This window comes from Typopeltis vanoorti, chromosome 26 (assembly GCF_054136105.1).
Source record: "Typopeltis vanoorti isolate ZY-2024b chromosome 26, IOZ_Tvanoo_1.0, whole genome shotgun sequence".
In the NCBI taxonomy this organism is placed as follows: domain Eukaryota; kingdom Metazoa; phylum Arthropoda; class Arachnida; order Uropygi; family Thelyphonidae; genus Typopeltis; species Typopeltis vanoorti.
In genome coordinates, this window is record NC_143574.1 from 19,557,441 (window position 1) to 19,577,308 (window position 19,868).

Genomic DNA, 19,868 nt, shown 5'->3' on the forward strand with positions numbered 1-19,868 from the left:
TAGTCCACAAGGCCTAGACAGAGGGACGAATTCACGATGATTGGAGTAGAACTCTCATAGTACCCATATATAAAAAGGGAAATAAAACTGAATGTGAGAATTACAGAGGTATATCCCTATTGAGTGTTCCTGGCAAGATATATATATATAAGTATACTTGAGAAAAGGTTGAGAAGAATTGTGGAAGAAAAGCTTGGTAAAGAACAAGCTGGATTCAGGTTCAAATAAAGCCTGTCAGGATCAGATCTTCACTTTACGACAAATAGTGGAGAAATCATGGGAATATAACAAAGATCTCTGAGTTTTGTAGATCTGGAAAAGGCATATGACATGGTGCCAAGAGAAAAGCTATTCAATACGCTACAGTTATATGGTGTCAATGGGACATTATATCAAGCAATACTTAGTCTTTATTTGAGTTATAAGTCAGCAGTTTGAATTGAAGGAAGTACAGGAAGATGGTTTAATGTTAAATCTGGTGTCAGACAAGGATGTACATTATCCCCTCTGTTATTCATTATCTATATGGATCGCATTATGAAGGAAAGTGGTATTAAACATGATATCAAAATTGCAGATGTTAATGTCAGCTCTTTGCTTTATGCGGACGATGTTATACTTCTAAATAAATCTGCTACAAGTCTGCAAGATTCTCTGACTAAATTGAATAACTGTTGTAATAGATATGGTATGAAGGTCAGCAATAAAAAGACAAAAACAATGAAAATAAGTAGAATCATTGAAAATGTCAACTGCGTTGTGAATGGAGAACCTGTGGAACAAGTAAAACATTTCAGGTACTTAGGGATGATTTTTAGTGAAGATGGTAAATTAAATATGGAAATAGACAACAGAATCAACAAAGCTGGTATGGTAGGAAGTCAATTGAATAAATTCATATGGAATAAGAGAGAAATTAGTCGGAACACTAAATTAGCTGTATACAAGACAGTGTTCAAACCAGTTTTAACTTATGGATCTGAGAGCTAGGTGAGAAGTAAAACACTTGACCAAAGACTAGAGACCGCAGATATGAGAGTCCCGAGAAAGTTAGAGGCATGAACAGATGGCATCAATGGCAATATCATATTAAACACGAGAATATTAGGAATGACTTGACATTGTCAGCATCCAGGAATGCGTTAGCAGAGCTAATCTCAGGTGGTATGGTCACTTAAACAGAATGGGCGAGGAAAGATTAGCAAAACGAGTGTTCTCTGCCAAGTTGGCAGGAAAACAACCCAGAGGAAGACCAAGATATAGGTGGATTGATACGGTACAAAATGCTTTAGACGATAGAAATATAAGATCTGGTAATGTTGGAGTCTTGACAAGTAACAGACTGATTTGGAGGAAAATTGTAGATAGGAAGTTAGTAATGATGTAAATTTTTCATGTAGAACTATCATATCCTGTACACCCCTTGAGGGTACATGGCAGGAATTTGATGATGATGATGATGATGATAAAAATAACATATTACATACCTTACAAAAATATTCATTTCCTCGAAGACTACAATACCAAGAAATCCAAGAACCTTCATCTGAAGAACTCATTGTAACTACATAAGAAAAAAAAGTTTAAAAATTTTTAAAAAAAAATATTTGCTTAGAGTGACAAAAAAATTATAATTTTTTTAATAAAATGTTATTATAATATATATACATATATTTTAATGTTATTATAATATATATATATATATATATACACACATATACACGTCCTGGCCGGTAGCGTGGTTAAAGATCCAACATTGATCCCGCTATGAAAGTTTCATAATTTTGACCAGAGAGCTTATGTATATTCAGAGAGCATCCATATATTCACCTTCTATTAATGCATTTGGTAAAGGTTTCACTGGCCTAACAGCTGTTTCAAACTGGTTGGTTCTCTTCAGAGACCAGGAAAAAACCTTAAGAGAGCAAAAACTCTCATTCAGTACTAAAGCAATCCTATTCACTAATGAAAATTACAACTCTCTGACATCGGATTACTTCAGAATTTGTTCAAGATCAACAAAGGACATAATGAAGTATAGATAGTGTGCGCGCGTGCGTATGCGCGCGCACACGCACACACACGCAGTATGATAATACATGATTCTGATTCAAATTAGGATGAAACACTGTAGAAACCAAGCTTAACTAAACTGGATGCACAATTTATCATCCCAGATGCTGTTTTGACATTCAATAATTCTCTTCTCAATAGCCAGTTTGCCTGGAATATGATCGATGACAGTCTTAGGAGACCTAATATAAATTATCGAAGAGAGGCAACTGCTTCTCTCTTTACCTGGTATGTATCAGCTCACATGTGGATGACTCACAGCTTGTATTGTGAGAAACAATACATGATGCGAACTGGCAGAGTACTATGAAGAGTCGATTCATTTTGAAAGTGATAAAGGAATAAGGAATGTACAAATTCATCACCAACACGCAAAATCACATGCTTTCTTGTCTGTTGCTGTACTAGCTTGATTTTTGTTGTCGCATTTTGGATGGACTTTTTGTATTTATTTGTATGATAGATCCAGTACCGTCAACACGTTCTGGTGTTAAACTTTTCAGTAGTGCATGCAAAAGAATATTGCATAATGTGCTAAAAATATTGCATAATGTGCCTTCTGCAAAAAAGGATTGCTAGAAGGCAGCATCCTAGTTCCAATTTCTCCGGCCACAAAATGTGCAAGTGAAATTGTGAGTTTACTGGATTCAACTTTTAAAAGAATTTGCAGGGAATCAAAATACGAAGATAAGTGATAATTTAAATCTCCTAAAAATTGCTGGCAAAAGAAAACCATTGAAAACATAACTTTGAATGATTTTGATGTAGACATTGAGAACTATTCATGAATTTTATGTATTTGAGAAAAAAGTGCCAACTGTTCCAATTGATTTCAGTGCTGAAAAAAAAATTAATTTTTCTTGGAAAAGAGAAACTCTCAATTGTAATTTTAGAATGGCTAACTGCATTTGAAAAATGTTCAGCTTTTCTTTATAATTATTTTTTTTATACAAAACTTTCTTAAAAATAAATTTTTCTTACAATAATTTTTTGTTATACTTTTTTTAATTTTAATTTTGTTAATATTACACGTAAAATTTTCTAACAGTTATTCAAGCAAAATAGTTACCACTTTAAAAACTAGAATGTTCATAAAAGAAAAGCTAATATTCTGACTGTAAATAAAACTCATCCCAAGAGACGAATTGATTACCCTATTATAGGAATGGATTCACCTTCTGCCATGTGCAGAAGCGTCGAGGGCTCTGGCATCTGTGATCAAACAATACATCACCCTAATTTGAAAGAAAACCATTGAAATGCTATCTCCACTGTCAAATCATATTTGGAGAGAGGTCATGTAACAGTAAGCAGGGAAGCGGCAATGAGATCGAGTTATGGCATGGTGACTGAATGCTTTCTGTATGGCAATATGCCTGGTATTTCTCATCACCTTTTAAAACACCTTCATGATAATACACCAGATAAATACCAGGATAAGTAGCAGATCGACATAACAGTGATGACTCAAAGAAAAAAGACAAAATCTGGTCAGATTTTTCTGAGCAAAATAAATACAAACTATTATATTCAGGCAATGACAATCAGGGAAAGAAGGTGTAGCTATAGTATTGAACACAAAACACAGGGCTAATCTTCTCGAATGGCAAGCAACATCAAGTAAAGTGATAAGGGCAAATATCAGAATAGGGAACTGGTCAATGAGACTTATTTTTGCCTATGGTCCCACAGAAGATTCTAGTAAGAGGAGGAATATTTTGAGGCGTGAGAGAAAGCAACTGACACAATGAAAAAGGAAAAGTTGGCCCTTGTTGGGAATCTCAATAGCAGAGTAGAAAATGATTGTCAGATGTACAAAAATGTTTTGAGAAAATTTGGAGAAAAGAGAAAAGCTAATAATGATGGCAAATACCTGTTGGATTTCTGCTCATGACATGGAATGGTTATTACTGTTATTACTAACACCATGTTCCAACATAAAAATGTGCACAAATTCACATGGAGAGAAGAGGCAAGGAATAAGAATAGTATTGTTGACTATATGTTATTGTTAATAGTGATGTTTTCTCACTGGTCCAAGGAAACCAGAGTGTACAGAGGATCTGAAATTGGAACTGATCACCATTTAGTTGAGCAGGATAAAATTGAATTTCATACTGAAAAGAATATGTAAATAGATACACAAACAGTATTCAAGAAAAAAATGAAAGAGTTTGAGAGCAGGAACCAAACCTTGGAGATTCAGAGGCAAGCCCTGAAGAAAACATTGAATGATTCAGCCAGAGAGGCATGTGGTAAAGTTGTGAGCAAGGATAGAAAAATCAGAACTACATGGTGGACGCAGGAAGTTAAAAGGCGGTGAAGGAAAAGAAGAAAGCACATTGAAAGTTCCTGACAAATAAGTCAGCTTGTGCTCTTAGAGAATAAAAAGACAAATGTAAGAAAGCTAAAGACTGTAAAACACCATGACTTTTGTTTACACTGTGTGAAAACAAAAGTCATTGGAGGACTTTGGCAAGAACATAGAAAATAAATATCAAGAAGGTGGCAAGATATTCTGAAGGTTCTTGAAGAAGCTCAGAAATGGAGGAAAGAGCACTGTAAAGGAATTACATATGACAACGGTGACAGGAAAACAGGAGAAAAAGATATCCTTGAAGGAAGGAGTAATTACTTTAAAAAACTGCTAAATGAAACAAGCAGTGATGACAGCACAGTGATAAAAAACACTCAACAGGCATGCAGTCAAGAATACATATCCATAATTGAAGTAGAAAAAGCCATCAAAAGCCTGAAATGTGGAAAGGCAGCAGGGGTAGATGATATTCGACCAGAAATGCTGAAGTATGGTGGTATAAAAGTCTTGCAGTGGCTGCACTGCATAGTTCAGAAGGCCTAGACAGAGGGACGAATTCCCGATGATTGGAGTAGAGCTCTTATAGTACCCATATATAAAAAGGGAAATGAAATTGAATGTGAGAATTATAGAGATATTTCCTTATTGAGAGTTCCTGATAAGATTTATACAAGTACACTTGAGAACAGTTGCTAAGGATTGTGGAAAGGAAGTTTGGTGAAGAACAAGCTGGATTCAGGCCATAAACAGAGGCTGTCAGGATTACATTTTTCATGTTACAACAAATAGTTGAGAAATGACGGAAATATAACAAGGATCTGCATTTAAGTTTTGTAGACCTGGAAAAGGCATATGTGCCTTTTGCCATATGCCTTTGAGTTGTAAGTCAGCAGTTATAATTGAAGGAATTACAGGAAGATGGTTTAATGTTGAATCTGATGTCAGACAACGATGTACATTATCCCCTCCATTATTCATATGGATCACATTAAGAAGGAAAGTGGTATTAAATCTGATATCAAAGCTGGAGATGTAAATCTCAGTTCTTTACGTTATGCAGATGATGCTATACTTCTAAATAAATCCAGTACAAGTCTGCAAGATTCCCTGACTAAATTGAATAACTGTTGTAATAGATTTGGTATGAAAGTAAGTAATAACAAGACAAAGACAATGAAAATAGGCAGAAGCACTGAAAATATCAACTGCATTGTGAATGGAGAACCTATAGACCATTTCAGCTACTTAGGCATGATTTTTAATGAAAATGGTAACTTAAATATGGAAATAGACAACAGAATCGATACAGATGGTATAGTAAGAAGTCAACTGAATAAATTTATATGGAATAAGAGAGAAATTAGTCAAAACACTAAATTAGCTGTATACAAGACAGTGTTCAAACCAATTTTAACTTATGGATCTGAATACTGGGTTAGAAATAAATTACTTCACCAAAGACTAGAGACCACAAATATGATAGTCCTGAGAAAGATTAGAGGTGTGAACAGATGCCATCAGTGACAATATCATATTAAAAACGAAAATATTAGGAAAGAACTTAACATTGTTAACATCCAGGAATGCATTAGCAGAGCTAATCCCAGGTGGTATGGCCACTTAAACAGAATGGGAAAGGAAAGATTAACAAAACAGGTGTTCTCTGCTAGGTTGGCAGGAAAAAGACCCAGAGGAAGACCAAGATGCAAGTGGATTGATACAGTAAAAAGTGCCTTAGAATATATTATTATTCAGGCCTCCATGGAGTCGAAAGACTCATCGTGGGAGGTCCTTTAATGAAATACCGCTATGAATTACACATTTAATATCTCTAATATATTTTCCTTGGTTGTTATCATTCTACCATTTTCTCCAACCAGTATCATCTTTTCATAATCATTCTTTCTTCTACTGCCACAATAACAAAAAAACTTCCTAGGATTTCTTTTGGACTCATTAACAAACTGCTGCTTATACTGCACTGTTGCTATCCTTATCAAGCAAGCAAGTTGCCTTTCTGGCTTTCCAATTATAATCTCCCATCTTATAGTGCTGTACAGTATCTTCTACCCAATTACATGCTCAATCTCTTGGTTCATACATTCCATACCTACCTTATTTAACTTCCTAACACAAGAAATGCATTCAGACATTGCTTCTGCTACATAGTTCTTCAAATAGTGCTTAAGCAGCACAGATTTCCCCTTCCTTCTCCCACAAACACCCACCCACCTAATTTCTCATTCCATGATATAGCTCCAAACTGTCTCCCTGAGCTTTGCATATCCATATCCTATAGAAATATAAGATCTCATAACGTTGGCATCTTGACAGGTAACAGATTGATTTGGAGGAAAATTGTCAAGTTATTAATGATGTAAGTTTTTCATGTAGTACTATCAGATCCTGTACACCACTTGAGGGTACATATCAGGATTTTGATGATGATGATACACTGAAATAAACCATCCACTGTTTACTTTCATCTCTACACTATCATTTGATAGGGTATTACAACCTATTTACTTTTAATGCTTCAAAAACACAATTATGTTTTTCTTTTCTAGCAAAAATGACCTTATTTCTACTTCTCCTCCTCTTACCTTTCATAATGCTCAACTTCGCAGTCAAGACCAGATTTCTTAAACTCATACTCTTAGCACAATCATATCACTTCAATAGCACCTACAGCTTCAAAAAGCTTACTATCCTTTTTACCATAATTTCTTGGCATCTAATTTTTGTGATTATAGGGAGATAAGTGATAATCACATCAGTGATTATAGGCAGATATCCCAGATGTGGTCCTCTGTCCATTGGTCAACAGACTTCTCGGTTTGTTCCAGATGAGGAACAGTACATTCACATCAACATTTCTCACTGTTATTGGACAATGGTTCAGTAGCAATAGGAGTAAGTGATTTTGATGAGAAAGTTGTAACAGTGAGCCAGTGTAGATACTTTTATTATTACTCATATCCTGAGTAATACACAAATCCCCAAACAAGATCATATCTCTCTGCTTGGACTAACATTTACCTCCAGTCTCTCCTAGCATAAACACATCAGTGGCTTCTCAGCATCCAAAAAATTAGGCATTCTCTTTTGTTCAAGATGCTATCTTACACCTAATCAACTCTTTACAATATACAAATCCTAAATCCACCCATGCTTAGAATACCACCTCACATGTTTGAGGTGGTGCATCAAAAACTTTCCTAAAAATCCTTGATGCTGTCCAGAGGAGAATAATTTGCCTCACAGATGATATACCTCTTAGAGATTTACTTCAACCCCTATCTCACATCACAAACAGCGTTTCAGCAAAGTGTCTATTCTACAGAATACTTCAATAGTCATTACTCCACAGAACTGAAAACTATCATTATTCCACTTTCTGCTGGACCTGTTAATGCAAGTGCAGCAGCAGCAGCTTCTCAGCATCCTTTTACTATGCTGCTGCAAAAACACAGAAACTGCTTCACTTCTTTCTCTTTTACCTATCTCACTAAGTATTCCCAACTACAGCCTGCAACTGTTCAGAAAAAAATAATTAAAATAAACTTATATCCTGGACATAGTATGGTGTGTTTATAAGTTCTTTGTCCTTTCATGTATTGGATCAATATACAAGGACAGTATCTTTTTCAAAGGGTTTTGGAATGACACAAATTGTAAGTAGTTCATTTACTTTATGCATAAATCTGGCCATGTCCCACTGCCACATCATTTCTGGAGGGAGAGTCCAAGTAGTGGTATGTGGGAAGCACTGTTGAGGCCACATTGCAAGACTGGTCATTCTCTGTATGCATGTTTTGTTCAAGTTTCCTCTTTCACTTCATATCCCTACTCTATTCTTTCATCTAACCCTACAAACAACAATTAACAGATGCCAACATAATGTTGGATGAAATATATTGGAGTTTTCAAATAAATTCTATATAATTATAACCACCTGAGGGGTATGCTGGGTTCTGTGCCCTAGTATTGGTTGTTGGATGGGAAGGTTATTGATAGTACATAGGAAATGTATTTAAAAAAAAACACATAAATGACGTGATACCAGAATGTGTAGCTTAGAGTTCAAAGAACAAAATAGAGTAGGAGTGAAATGGATGTGTAATCTAATTAAGAAACAGATTTGCAAGAAAAAGATGGTGCGAAAGGAATATCATGTGCACAAGAATAATGTGAATTATCAGAATAAGCAGCAGGCCAGAAGAATCACAAGTGTTGTATGGAAAGCTAAGTCTGAGTATGAAAAGAAACTGGCTCTGCAAGTTAAAGACAATCCAAAAGAATTCTATTGTTATGCTGCAAGTAAAAGAAAGAATGAATTTGAAAGAATAACTCTACTGAATGCAGACAGCATGCAGGTGACTGATGCAGAAGTGGTTGTTCAACTAATGAGCAGCCATTTTGCTGAAAGCTCTCAACCTGGTATATGCAACACTGAACTCACTGCAACCTCTTCACCATATGAATAAACTCATGTGAATGAGGAGGAATTACTAGAGAATCTGTTGCACAAATTGAATAAGAATTCTGCAAGAGAAACTAATGGGATATCAGCATGGATGCTAAAGGAGTGTTCAGCTGAACTGGCTATTCCCTTAATGAGGATATATAATTTGAGTCTCAGAACAAAGAAAATTTCACAGGAGTGCAAAGTGCAAAGATTGACGTATACAACTATTGATCAATCGGTATGTCAGTAGTGGTGGTGAAGATTTTGTAAAAGTTGGTTAGGGTTCTCATTCAAAAATGGGTTGACAGTGAATTTCTACTTTGCAATGAATAGCATGGATTTATTAAAGGAAGGTCATGTTGAAATGCTGTATGACCCTTTCAAAAGTTTGTAAGTCTCAATCTCAATCATATCAATCCAATTTTTCCTGTTTGCTAGCATCTGCAGACTGATATCATTTTTTACACTCTCCTTTGCACTCTCTCCACTGTATCAGAATCACCATGAAGACTAGACCTGCAATCAATATTGCAAGTAAGATCTTATCAAGGCCTTGTAAAGAGGCAAAATGACCACCTTATCTTTACATGTCAAGGTTTGTTTCAGCATTGCCATTATTCTCTGAGTTGTATTTACATTTTTTGCTATGGCCCTTGAACTTCAACTTCCTGTCTATTAAAACTCCAAGATCCCTGCCCTCATCAGTTTCTTCAAGCATAATCCCACCAATATAATATAACATTGGATATCTAATCTCACCAAAGTGCATGACCTTACATTTATTAACATTGAAATGACAGCCATTTTCACATGCCAACAATTCCAGCCTATTCAAGAATTCTGCAAGTACTGCATATCAGCACTACTCCTCTTTTTCCCTACCTATGTTTGCATCTTTAACAAATAGCTGTATGCTACCTGTCAAATCCTTCCAAACGTCACTAATGTATACACTGAATAACAATTGACCAATGAATGATCCTTGAGGCACACCACTGGTTACCTTGAATTTTGCAGATTCACTCCCCACCATATACAACATTTCGATATGTCAGTCATCCATCCTCTTATCCATGCCAATAGTTCATAATCCAATCCCATATGCTCCAATTTATGAAACAGTCTTCCATGCTGTATTCTGTCAAAAGCCTTACCAAAATCCAAAAGTATCATAGTGTATCCATTCCCGTTGTGTAGTTCAATGGTAACATTATTATAGAATGTAAGCAAGTTAAATACTGTTTATAAACATATAAGCAATATTCTAAAGATGAGCAGATTTGGGATTTGTATAGGGTTAGCAGTTGGGTGGATGAAATATAACATCTTAAGCAGAAAAGAATATCTACTTTTTTTTTTTTTTTATTTTTTTTTTTATTAGAGGGCTGCAGAAGCTTGATATGATGAGTTTGATTTAATGGACTAATAGGGGCTAAGAGGTGTCTGTTAAATCGTGAATTTTTTAAAATAAAAATATCTAACATTATACTGCAATTTTATCAATATTAGCACTGTAATAACAAAAAAAAAAAATTGTTTTACACACACTTTTAGATAAGTTAATGTATAGTTAATGTTTGATGTTGAGGCACTTGGTTTTGGTAATCCTGCTTTTAAAAAACTATCAATTTTTTTTTTTTTAACTTTTGAATTCTGCTGTTTTTTTATAATTAACTCCCTACAATTATGAAAATGTGTGTAATAAAACTGCTGCAGAAAGTCATGCCACACAACAAAAGAACCAATTACAGTGCAATTGGTATAATCACGTCCTAATCATTCGCCAAGCATGTCTTATGAGCGGTAACTCATTTATGTCGGCTAAATAACTAGTGTTTTTCCAACATATGATGGCCTATATGCCAAAATTTGTTAAAAATAACAGGAAATTAATAACAAAATTGATTAATTGATTAATAAATTGATTAATTGATAAATAACAAAATAACTTGTTAATTTAATTATAAATAAATCTTGGTTAAATATGGACTGGAAATTTTGTCTGTTAAATCCAAAGTGCATTAAATCAAGGGCTTACTGTACTCTCCAGAGGAGAGAAAGTTCGGTTCATAGGTGATCCTTCCCAAGACTTCATGCACTTCTTGTTTTCTGGTGACTGTACACTAGCAAGCAGAAGAAAGAGGAGTGATATGATTGAGACTTATGACAGGATTATGCAGAATATCAATAGATGGAATTTTTAATTTTATGGAGATGGGGAAAGGATGAGAGGATATCCTTGTAAGTTGAGAATGAATGCCATCAAGAAGGAGGTGAGTGTTGGTGAGACTCTCACAGAGTGGTGCATGATTGGAATGGATGTTGTGTGCAAGTAGCATGAATGAATATAAGAACAGGCATGACAACATGTAGCCTCCCTCAATGAGTTCCTGAATTCCTTTAAGTCGTCTCTCTTAATAATAATAAATAATATCATCTATTCCAGCTACCTTTCCACATTATAGGTTCCTGATGGATTTTTCTACTTCAAGTACTGATATGTTTTCCTGATTGCATTTCTGCTGAGTGTTTTCTATCACTGTAGTGTGCCTACCTTGTTTCATTTAGCAATCTTTCAAAGTAATTACTCTATACATCTAGAATCAGAGGAGTAGAGTATAGATCCATTTCTAAGCATTTTCAATAGCCTCCAGAATATTTTGTGCCTTCATGATATTCATTTTCTATGTTCTTACCAAAGTCTTCCCATGACATCAAAACCCACAAAGACGGGTACCCAATACGGCCTATAGTCTTCTATGAGAACACCACCACAGGACCATTATCAAATTAGAAGAAACACACGTATAAACCACAGTGAAAATTATTTAATTGTAAATATTTCATCCTAAGTATCTTAGGACATCATCAGTACAGTATTTAAACAAAGATTAGGAATAACATACAGTTAGGGCGCATGATTACAATAGAATCTCATGAAAATGTGCATAACGTGCTAAAGTAGTACAAAAAAAAAAAAAAAAAAAAAAAAACGTTAATTATTTAACACAGTTTTGTATGATAATTTCCCATACTTTAGGAATAGTAAGAACGTCGTTGCGGTTTAGGTTTGGTCTGTGTAGTAGGGCTTCAGAACTTTCTTTGTATATAAACGTTCATGTTTAAATAAAGATCTATGTAAAAGTTTAGCCTTTTCCCAATGGATCCTATGGTTTGGATTTTCAATTCCGTGTTGAGAGAGGCCAGATTTCTGCGGTTTAAGAAGACGAATGTGGTCGTGATGTTCCGAGATGCGTTTCTGAACAGACCTACCTGTCTGTCCAAAGTAAGATAATTTGCATGAGCATGGAATCTCATAAACACCAGGTAACATCAAGGGTGAGAATTTGTCCTTAGGAGAAGGTAATAAGTTGTAAATTTGGTTGATAGGTTTGTAAGTAGTGGCAAAATTGTATTTCTTCATAATTTTAGAAAGACGTTCTGAGATGCCTTTAACGTAAGGTATGGGAATCCTATGCACTTCTTCCTGTCTGGTTTGATGTATGCAGAAGTGACTGATGATTTTTTGAGTTGTTTTGGGATTATATCCATTTAGGATGGCTGTATTTTTGATAACTTCTAATTCCTGGTTTAAAGATTCTTCAGAGGAGCAGAATTTGTGTGCTCTGGAAACTAGTGATTTAATAATGCCAGATTTCTGAGATGGATGATGAGCGGAGGAATTGTGAATGTAGCGACCTGAGAATGTAGGCTTGCGAAAGACGGAAGTGGCGATGGAACCGTCTTCTTTTCTTTTGATGTGTAAATCCAAAAAAGAGATACCCTGTGGAGATTCTTTTTTTAAAGTAAAGTTGATGCAATGATGAAGAAGGTTAATTTTATCTAGAAACAGTTGTAATTCGGGTTCGGGATGATTCCATACTGCAAATACGTCATCGACATATCTTAGCCAAATTTTTGGTTTGGGTTCAAAAGTGAATATTTTTTCCTCAAGGTGTTCTAGAAACAAATTTGCTAAGTTTGGTGATAAAGGAGATCCCATTGCTGTTCCTTCCTCTTGCTTGTAAATTTGACCTTTCCAGGTGAAGTAACCTGATGCAATAACAAACTTGAACAATTCAACTATATCAGACGGAAATTTTTGAGTTAGTAATTCTATTGTTTCTTTATGGGGAATGTTAGTGAAGAGGGAGACAATGTCGAAGCTGATTAACAAGTCAGTTTTTGATAGTTGAATGGCTTTAATTTTTGTGTGAAACTCAGTAGAATTTTTGATTGAAGAGACTGAGTGGCCTATGTGAGGGCAGAGAAGGTTAGATAAGAATCTTGATAACTTGTATGTTGGACAGCCGATATAGTCTACGACAGGTCTAAGTGGAACATTAGTTTTGTGTAGCTTAGGTAAGCCATAAATTCTAGGAGGTCTTGCATGGTATGTCTTAAGTTTTTTGATTGTTTCTTCATCTAAGGAGGAAGTTTCATTAAGTAGCAAATTTAATTTTCTGAGTTGACGATTCGTAGGATCAAAATCCAATTTGGAGTAAGTATTACGATCTCGAAGAAGTAAATTAATTTTTCGGTCATATGAATTGGTATCAAGAACCACAGTGGTATTTCCTTTATCGGCTCTAGTAATAATTAAATTTTTGTTACGTTTTAAGGAAATAATAGCTTTCAATTCCGACAGTGGGATATTTAATTCTGAAAGTTTGGCATTGTAGATCACTTTAGCTACTTTGAAACGAAGTTTGTTGGCTTCAATACTGGAGAGATGCTTGATGTTTCTTTCTATATTATGAATAAAATAGAAAAACATCAAGACCACATTCGTCTTCTTAAACCGCAGAAATCTGGCCTCTCTCAACACGGAATTGAAAATCCAAACCATAGGATCCATTGGGAAAAGGCTAAACTTTTACATAGATCTTTATTTAAACATGAACGTTTATACAAAGAAAGTTCTGAAGCCCTACTACACAGACCAAACCTAAACCGCAACGACGTTCTTACTATTCCTAAAGTATGGGAAATTATCATACAAAACTGTGTTAAATAATTAACGTTTTTTTTTTTTGTACTACTTTAGCACGTTATGCACGTTTTCATGAGATTCAATTGTAATCATGCGCCCTAACTGTATGTTATTCCTAATTTTTGTTTAAATACTGTACTGATGATGTCCTAAGATACTTAGGATGAAATATTTACAATTAAATAATTTTCACTATGGTTTATACATGTGTTTCTTCTAATTATGAACACACCACAGGTTTCGTTATTTAAAAAAAAAGAAAAGAAAACCATTATCAAAGTTTGTAGCTAAACTCAAACCTTTACTTACAACGTCAAACTCTATGATAAAAAAACATGGACGACCTATTCCAGAAAATAAATAACGTTACTTTATCCTGGGAAGATGTCTCACCTCGTTGGATGCTACTTCATTATACACTAACGTGGACATCCCCAGAATATTAGGCATCGTATACACACACTACTCACAGAGGACCACACTCTGCACGCATGCACAAAATTAACACCCAATGACATCATAAACTTGATCAAACTCATAATATCGGCCAACTTCTTTAAGTTCAAAAACAACATGTTCAAATTTTCAGTCTCCCTATGGGCCAAAACATCAATGGGCAACTAATGTTTCTATATGTGCGGAATTATTCCTGACACACACAGAATCACTCCTACTCTCCCCCGGCATCACCTTTTATGGCAGATACATGGACGACATTCTATGCACTGCAGAACCTTAGAAATATCCCTTAACAATTACAGCAACAGACTAAAATTCACCATGGAAACTGAACAGAACAAATCCATCAATTTCTTAAACCTGACATTAATCAGAACTAACAACAAAATAGCCATGAAAATATACCACAAACCCACACATATCGGAAACTACCTCCATTTCAGTTCATACCATCCATATTCGGTTAAAAAATCGATCATCCTATCGCAATTTATAAATGCTTACAAATTCTCAACTAACCGTAATTATCTCAACATGAAGTTGAAGAATTTAACAGAGATTTTTAAAAATCACAACTATCCCTCACAACTAATAAATTACGCAAACAGAACAGCAAAATCCCATCAAAACAACCCAATAACCAAAAACAGCCTTCCCAACACGAAAGATTATCAAACTGCCATACATACAAAACCTACAAATACATTTTCAAACACACGGACTACAAGCTAATATTCACCACGAACCAAAAATTAGTAACTCTCCTAAAACCCACTAAATCTCTCACACACAAAGAAATGTTAGAACACCACAATGTAGTCTACAAATTTCCTTGCCAAAAAGACTGTGATATCACCTACACAGGTTCTACCATCAGGTCTTTATGGGCTAGACTACAAGAACACTTCCGTGACTGTAACATCCCTATTCCAGAACATTTAAACACAAAAAAAATGCAACATCAAAAAGAGAAATAAAACACAGAGTACAGGGAAGAAAGAAATAGCAGTTCACACCCTTGAACAGATAGATACCCAGAAAATTGACAAGGTCATAATAATAGACAAACAAGACAACGAAACAATGCTTAGAATATTGGAAACAATAGCCATAAAATGTGACGAAAACTCAATCAACGTCCACCGACCCTACCTAATTTCTGAGTGTTGGAAGCTCCACAACATAAAAATTAAGTCATGACTCCAACCAATAAGCGAAAACAAAAGTCCTTCTAAGGAAGATGCACCAAGCCGTCATGACATAGCCCTACACTTATCCCGAAATGTTTTGATGACAATAACATGATCGAAACAGCTCGCACCCCGTTAACGCTCTCGCCCAGCCTTGTTTCCCATAAATCCCTTCGTTTTCCCAAAGAAGTGCCCTTAAATATAATAACATATATATTATTTTTAAAAAAACCCAGGTTTCTAATTTAATCTTCCCACCTTGCTTCAACCCCCCCCCCCCGTTTCCTACCCCCCCCCTTTAACAGCCTAACAGCAGAAGTATGGAGAACGAAGACATCCTAACATCCAAACAAGGTATGTACAAAATTTCTTCCTCTATTAGTCTGCATATATTTACCTCTAAAATACACTTATAATGCCCTAACAATTCTTGAGTAAAAAGCCAATGTATTTAAAATAAGGGACACTCCTAAACAAAAACAGGCTAAAATAGCCATAAATAAATAATAGTTTTTTAAGACGAGTAACATGGGAATTTTCCAAGAAATAATACCTATCTTCCCATGACTTTTGTTCAGCTAGTTTTACAGTGCTTCACTTTCTTAGATTTTTCTCTGTATTCTTTAAGAGAACAAGCTGGCTAACTTGCAGGAACTTTCAACATACTTTCTTCTTTTCCTTGACTGCCTCTTAACTTCCTGGGTCCATCATTAGTTCTGATTTTTCCATCCTTGCAGTCAACCTCACCATATGCTTTTCTGGCTGATTTAATCATTATTTTCTTCATGGTTTGCTAATGAATCTCTAAGGTGTGGTTCTTGTTTACAAACACTTTCATTTTTTCCTGAATAATGTTTGTCTATTTCAGTTTGCAGTTCTCCTATAAAAGATGCTGAACTACGATTCATTTTAAAACTTTCTTACTTTTCTTTTCAATATGATATTCAATTTTATTCTGCTAAAACTAAATGATGCATCACATCCAAGTTCAAATCCTCTGTATACTCTTGTGTCCTGAACCAGTGGGCAAACATCACTATCAACAATAACACAGTCAGAAATTTTTATTTCTTTCATTTTCTCTCCATGCACATTTTTATGTTGGAATATGGTGTCAGAAACAATTAGTCCATGTTCTGAACAGAAATCTAGCAGGTACATATCATTATCATTAGCTTAACTCTTTTCTCTATATTTTTCTAAAACATTTCTGTATGTCTGGTAATGATTTCTTACTCTGCTGTTCATCTCCAACAAGGACCAACTTTACTTTTTCGTTATGTCAGCTTCCTTCTCTAATGCCTCAAAAATTTTCTCCATTTCTTCCTTAGTAAAACCTTCTGTGTGACTAGAGGTACAATAAGTTTCATTGTCCAGTTGTCCATTCTGATATTTGCCCACATCGCTCTACTTGATATCATCTGACATTGAAGATTATCCTCATACTTAGTGTTGAATAAAAATGAAAAGTTTAGTTGTTGTTATTATTATTATTTTAAAGTGAAGTCCATATTTCCTGCTGCCGGAAAATCTAAATAAGTAAAACCATTTCAAAGTAAGTTGTTTATTATAGCAAGGTTTTATATGCTGTGCATTAAGGAATGTATTATCTAATCAAGAAGATATTTCATATGCAAACTTTTGTTACTTATGCTTGGTAACATAAGGATGAAAACAAGAATCTAATTTCTCATCATATGAAGAAAGAACTTGTTGCAAATGTTTGTTCAGAGAGAGTAGGAATATCTAAAATTGTTACTGATATATATCTTTTGGTGGGACAAACATACCACTATGCATCCACTCAAACAGATTTAAAGAGTTTAATTTTTGTATACATGCAAATAGTACAAGTAGGCTGACATACAACTACTACTTACACCTCTCCATTCTTTTTAAAGACACTATGGAGGCATTTTTTTTCAATTATTTAGTTCACTTCATGATACACACACACACAGCCAATTTACAGATTGATACAGATTTACATATATGGTAGTGAAAAGGGCATTACTGCAAAATATTCAAATAGATTGATATTTAAAATGTAAACAATTCAAAATCTTACATCCTGAGAGACAAGATATATTTCTTCAATAAAAACACCAGAATAAGCTTGAAAGAACACTACTTCAGCCGGCCTGGTTGGCTGAGTGGTTAGCGTATCTGCTCTCCAGCTAAAAGGCTGTGGGTTCAAATCCTGCTGTGGACATGGATGTTTGAAATTGTTCTGTGAAAATACTAGTGGTAGTGGGTAGCAGATGGCATTGGTGTAGATGATGCAGTTTGCTCTGGTTGGTGGATTTGAGAGTTTTGGAGTAGGTACCCTCCCTTGATGAGTCTTTGGACTCCTTGGAGGTGTTACGTAGTAATAATAATAAATGTTATATATGTTGTTTATAAATATTACAGGTATGTTCATTAAAGTAACAATAATAGCTTTGATCAGATTACTTAATTTAACAGGATAAATAATACAATAATGCTTATCATGATCCATCCCATGAAACAGCTTTATTTTAAAGCATTTTTTTTAAATTATTTCTTTTGTGTATAGCTTGTTAATTATTTGAATTTTTGGATAATGCTTAAAAATATTCTTCTGACATTAAACATCAGAATAGAAGTGTCTTCTTGAATTTTAAAAATACTGTTTTAATTTTATGAAACCTTATTTTTATTATGCAACTTATTCTCTCTAACTGATTGAATCACAAGCTAATGGGAATGAGTTTTGTTTTGCCACTTTTATGCCAGAATGTTTTAATACCAATGTTTAGCAACATCAAAATGTTTCTGTAAGGCAATCATTCTCACTTTGCATCTTTTTTTTTTTCATCTCTTTTATCTTCTGGTTAGGAATTTCTAAACATTTAATGGAGCTCGCTTGTTATTCTTCTCTTGTATCCTCTTAAGTTGGGTGAATTATCTCTCTCAATATATGTGTTCAGAGAACTAACAGGATTGACGGTGATAAGAAAAATCCAAGTTACCAGGAAAGGGAACAAACTGGGCTTTCACATGAGACCAGCTAATGATTATCACATGAAAAGCTTTATAAAGGTTTCTCAAGTTGATGCCAAGATTTGAACCTAGATCATTCCAACTAATGAGAAAATGTCAGAATGTCCTCTTTCTCATTTGGAAAATAAAATGTTTAAGCAATATTCAAATGATCTAAAATCTAAATCTGACTTTGCTAAGTAATGTGTTTCTACAAATCAATTTTACAATAACTTTGTTTTGCAAATAAAATATTACCAACATATCATGGAAAATGTGAGCAGGGGAACATGAACAATTTTTTAAGTAACCATAAAAAAAAAATAAAAAAAAAAAGAAAGAAGACAACAGCAGAGGCTATCACCTGTAGCTGCAGCAGTGAACTAATTCTGAAAGATATATGAATTCGGTAATCTAATATTTAAACCTTTTCCCAAAAGAGATTACTGTTATCAAATAATAAAGCTAGAGTAAAGTGTCATATAGTTTCAGAAGCAAGAGACAGAAGTGTCTAAGATGTCTGAAATCATATTTTAACCACTCCACAAAATGCTATTTTCACCATATTTATTTTAAAATCTTTTCTTTTATTGAAATGTTTTTCAAATTGTTTTCCATGTTAGTGAATAAATTTTAAAGAATCTTGATACTAAATCAGACTTGTTAAAAATAGCTGTTTGTATGTGAGCGTAAATGGCATTTGATTGAGTGATAATTTTAAGCCTAATTTAATGCTAGTGGAGTCTTTATTTTTGAAAATTTGTGATGGATTCCTTTAGATGAAATCTGAAGGAGAAAAAAAACACACAAAAAAACGGCGATTTTAAAAATTCATCTTGTCTTACAAAAGAAAATGTTCGCTGAAGTATCTTATGGGATTAGGCTATAAAAAAATAACGATAAATTTATGCCAGAATGTCTTAAGCATCTAGACTTTTTTTTTTTTTTTGGTTTATCGTAATAGTATTATCAGCTGCAAGGTAATTTGTCGCATTTAATAAGCTGATATAAAAGTCAAATATAGGCTCATTTACCTTTCTGTCCATCATAGTCTTTGCAAATACATCTAAATCAAAAGTTAGCGCAAACTAGATTATAAGCATGCAAACTCTACGCGCATGCGTACTAATGTCACAATCTTTCAACGTGCTCCATCAGCTGGTTTGTTTACGTTTTTTTTTTTTAAATAGAAACAATAAAATAAAATAATAAAAAGTTGGTTGATTAGTTATATTTATTTAATTAATATGTTTCATAAGTTGGAGGACTTCGAAAACCTGCAGTTAGTAAGTATTTGCTTTATACTAATTAGCTGCAGTATACCACATTGGTGGAACTGTACTCCAGGACATTGATGAGGCCAGG

General features: G+C 34.3%; 1 protein-coding gene across 1 annotated transcript in view; it reads right to left on the minus strand.

Annotated features, from left to right (window-relative positions):
* LOC150092384 (casein kinase II subunit beta-like) overlaps window positions 1–19,612 on the minus strand; it is an 88,671-nt gene extending 69,059 nt beyond the window's left edge. The window contains exons 1-2 of the mRNA XM_090414895.1: window positions 19,538–19,612; window positions 1,488–1,564 (exon numbers count right to left, since the gene is read on the minus strand). Of these exons, the coding sequence (XP_090271021.1) occupies window positions 1,488–1,559 (72 nt within the window). The 5' untranslated portion in view covers window positions 1,560–1,564; window positions 19,538–19,612. The remainder of the gene's footprint in view (window positions 1–1,487; window positions 1,565–19,537) is intronic.
* Window positions 19,613–19,868: the final 256 nt, after the last annotated feature.